We start from the raw sequence: 3,825 nt of genomic DNA, 5'->3' as shown, positions 1-3,825 counted from the left end.
TAATTTTAATATAGGAGTGGAGTAAGATTATCTCTTATTTTAGTACTCACACATTTACATTGATAAATTAGAACATTGATTCATAATTATCATCCTTCTTATTATTATGTTGATGATATTATTTTTATATCATAAAATCGTTGCCAGTTAATAATCATCAATAACATTAATAATCACTTAAAAATACTCAAAGACATTTATAGTTTGATTGTGAATAAAAAAATATAAAAATTAAGATAAATTTTACCTATCATATATATATATTTTAAAAAAAGTTCTACATATTTAAGTGATTCAATTACAAATAATCAAATAGAAAATATTATTTAATAGAAAATATTATTTTCATTTTTCCTATAAATATTAGAAAAAATAAATGTATTTAAATTATTTTCTCTCATCGCTTTATTTTTCTTGTGAATACCTTAACTAGATCACTGTAAAAATAAAATTTATTTAAAAAAAATTAATAAATGCAAAATAACATATTTTTATAAATAATACGCAAAGTGCATGGGTATATATATTTACAGTTTGTATAAATTTAGAGTGACATCCCACATGATTTGGATTTCAGTCTAAATTAATAACTAGTCTACTCTACTGCATACTCTTTCCAAGTGCTTGATCGCTATAAGTCAAGAATTATCAAATGGTAGTAGATCGCTATACTAAAACACAAAGTCATCTTGCAAATTCCAAGAAGCATCACACACCAGCTTTCTTGGGATGAGCAAGAAATGCACTCACAACTCATGACACAGCATAACTGATTCACAATCTCACATTGCATCTAAAACTAAACGGACACAGTTTTATTGCTATCTATGATGAAAGGCCCAACGAAGAAGCTGAAAGGCTTCTTTTCTTCAAGGAACTCGGAGCATTTGGTGAGACATGGTAGCAACTGGTGCACATGATGTGGATCGCTGCTGCTGCTGCTGCTGGAGTGCTGCGTTACTTGAAGAAACATTGGATTGGCAGTTGAGAGGGCAAGCAGATCCCAAGAACACAACTGGTAAATTTTCGCAATTGCAGATCTCAATCATGAAGCCATCTGGGTCATGGAAGAAGAGTTGATCAACATAAACTCCTCCTTCCTCCACGGTGCGTTTTATAAATTGGATGTTAATCTCTACAAGCTTGTTCTCTACTACCTGCATGCTCTCACACTGACAATAAACAAATATCAGATAGGCAATAATTTTTTTCCTTTTTTGGCGTAAGTGTCTCAAAAGCACCATTTCTTACATTACTTTTAAGTCGGTTTATTTGAAGGTTGTTATAAAACCCAAAAATATATTATGAGGTACATTTTTCAGCCATTTTTCTGAGACACTCTTTTAGGAATAGCCATCATAGAGGTTTCTAGATGAATTATTTCCTTCCCAATGTTAATCTATTGCATAGATGAATCATTTCCTTCCCAATGTTGATCTACTGCAAGTGAATGTCAGTAATCAGACAAAACATTTAAATAGTATGATATGCAATTCTATATCTTACAGGAGAGAGTTAAATGGCATGTATGGGACTCTTGCTTTGATTTTGATTTTTCTCTTTTGCCTTGTGAATCATTAATTTGGGTTATTACTCTGGTTTTGATTTTGCCTTTGGCGTTGGGAATAAGCAATTTGAGTTCTTATAGACTGTGAAAATGAAAATTTATAATGGAATAAGATATATATTTTTACATATTTATTGAATTTAATTCCCAGAGTTACTATTTTTTAGAATTTTGATGAATTAACTTTAAATTTCTGAAATATGGTAAAATATATAATAATTTTAAATTTCTGACATATTCTAAAATTTACAATAAAGATGAGCTAACTTTACATATGAATTTAAATAAATTGCAATTTTGGAATATTTCAGAAATCTGATAGACTAGGGAAATCAAACAATTGAATTTTATTTTCTGTAATATTTTGAAATCTATAATAAAGATGAGGATGTTTTCATATATATATATATATGAGAGAAACTCATGTATAACCCTATAAAACCATGATTTGACCCATAATTATTTGGCTAGATTCAATGCAAAATCTCCAAAACCTAAAATAATTAAACCACACATTTTTTATTTATTTATTTAATACAAACGGTGTAAAATCCTATTCTCTATGACTTGGATAAAGCTTTCAACCTTCTGCCCTTGTTAACTTAAATATCCGGTTATTAACTTACTTTTACAATAACCTACATCTACCCTGTAAAGTTTTATACAACCAGCAAATTTAGAATAAAACCAAACCCATTCAGAAAGCACTGTTCACCTAGGGATTGTTGTCCAATACATTTAAGAAAAGCGAACACTCTTTAACAGCAGCTGCCAAAACTATTTTCCTATCGAAAAGTGGTTTGCTATGTGAAGACAACACCAGACTTCACAGGATCTGATCTCTTTGTGAAGTGAAAATATCGTTTTGTTTTCTGTGGAGTGAAACTATCGTTTTGTAAACATGCCTGAAAGGACATGTGAGTATCCATGGGATTAATATTCTGTAAACATACCTGAAAGGACATGTGATTATCCATGGGATTAATATTTTATAAACATACCTGAAAGGACATGTGATTATCCATGGGGTTTATCTCCTGTTTCTTGGGCATTCCCTCTGGATTAGGACTCTGCAGCAAGTGTATTCCCATTCCATAGCTGAAGAGCCTACAGGAAAAACAAGAGTAAAATCAACAAAATTTGCCAAAGCAATTATTGACACACCCCATTTCCCCGTGTAGATCCTGGCATCTTACCATGCTTGTGTGTATTTGTTTATCCACTTACCATGCTCCATCGAAGTTAAATGATCCGGGCCTCTTAATAGGAAAGAAACCGAGAACATTTTCATAAAAGTCCATAGAATCCTCAACAGATCGGCATACCAGGGATATATGGTTCACAGACACAAGGGGCAGTGGCCCGGCAGCTCCCTTGGCCGAGGTGCTCTTTGCAGCATTTCCCGCCATCTTTTCTTTTATGGTCCAAGGAGTTTTGCCAGTGACAGAAGCTCTGGATCTCTGGAGTGCCCGCGTATTGAACTCGGGAGGATTGATTCCCTGAGTGATCTTTGATCTAACAGAAAATTTAGACCAAGGTGAAGAGAAGAAGCAGACAATATTTGAAGCCTAGCGTCCACAAAACACGCTTTTATGGGCATCCACTGAAAACCCAACTGTATTTTTTTAGGGGAAAAACTTTTGGGTCACTGTCAGACAGCAGCAACGCACTCACCATGGACGATTTGATAGCACGACACTCTCCTTACCGGCCACTGGCGGCCATTTTGGGTGGGGCTTTGATAAATATTGAGACGACCTTCAGTCTGCATCTCGAGTAATTGGCGGCCATTTTGGGTGGGGACTTTGATAAATATTGATACGACCTTCAGTCTCCATCTCGAGTATTATGGCCCTGAAATTTGAAAGAGATTTACAGATCTTATGACTGCTGGGTTAACCACGAGATTTTTGTGAAATAAATAAACCCTGTTATTTCCTCTGTTTTTCGGAAGAAAAAAATATGGTGTGAGAAATTGTTAAAAAAATTTCAGCAGAAAAAACCTAGACAGACTTCATTAAAAATGAGAAGTTGCATATCTGTTACAGTCTGATGTTGCCCCTGGAGTAGAAAGGTAATAGAGAGAACAGAAAACTAGAGTGGCAAAGATTAAGCAATAAAATAAATTAATATATATGAATAAAATAAATTAATATATATGATAAAAAGGGTAATGTTTGTATTAATGAGAATAATACTTACTGGTTAGAATAAAACTTACTAGTTAGCTCTATAATTTGATTTGATACGGAAAAAAA

The 3,825-nt window shown here is 33.1% G+C and overlaps 1 protein-coding gene across 2 annotated transcripts; it reads right to left on the bottom strand.

Annotated features, from left to right (window-relative positions):
* Positions 1-470: 470 nt before the first annotated feature.
* On the bottom strand, positions 471-3,427 carry LOC149162974 (glyoxylase I 4-like). 2 transcript variants are annotated; one of them, XM_089437471.1, is made up of 3 exons: positions 2,795-3,427; positions 2,569-2,674; positions 471-1,157 (listed from the first exon to the last, which is right to left on the bottom strand). In XM_089437471.1, exons 1-3 carry the CDS (start codon positions 2,974-2,976, stop codon positions 870-872), a joined length of 576 nt encoding a protein of 191 aa, XP_089293597.1. In that variant the 5' UTR covers positions 2,977-3,427; the 3' UTR covers positions 471-869. The 2 variants fall into 2 exon arrangements, with proteins under 2 accessions (XP_089293597.1, XP_089293596.1); XM_089437470.1 differs by having other exon boundaries at positions 471-1,172; positions 2,795-3,406.
* Between the last annotated feature and the right edge of the window lie 398 nt (positions 3,428-3,825).

This window comes from Pinus tabuliformis, chromosome 5_2 (assembly GCF_031772625.1).
Source record: "Pinus tabuliformis cultivar Carrire ecotype Pingquan chromosome 5_2, CPIR1, whole genome shotgun sequence".
NCBI classification, from domain to species: Eukaryota; Viridiplantae; Streptophyta; class Pinopsida; order Pinales; family Pinaceae; genus Pinus; species Pinus tabuliformis.
Note: the sequence above shows the minus strand (reverse complement) of the source record. Positions and strands in the feature narration are given on the sequence as shown.

What these genes read in the sequence shown, in the direction of transcription:
- LOC149162974 (XM_089437470.1), bottom strand. Translation starts at nt 2,976, where the DNA reads ATGGCGGGAAATGCTGCAAAGAGCACCTCGGCCAAGGGAGCTGCCGGG. An exon ending in TTTAACTTCGATGGAGCATG is followed by an intron (nt 2,675 to 2,794) that starts GTAAGTGGATAA and finishes TTTTTCCTGTAG; the next exon opens with GCTCTTCAGCTATGGAATGG. An exon ending in ATAATCACATGTCCTTTCAG is followed by an intron (nt 1,173 to 2,568) that starts GTATGTTTATAA and finishes GTTTATTGTCAG; the next exon opens with TGTGAGAGCATGCAGGTAGT.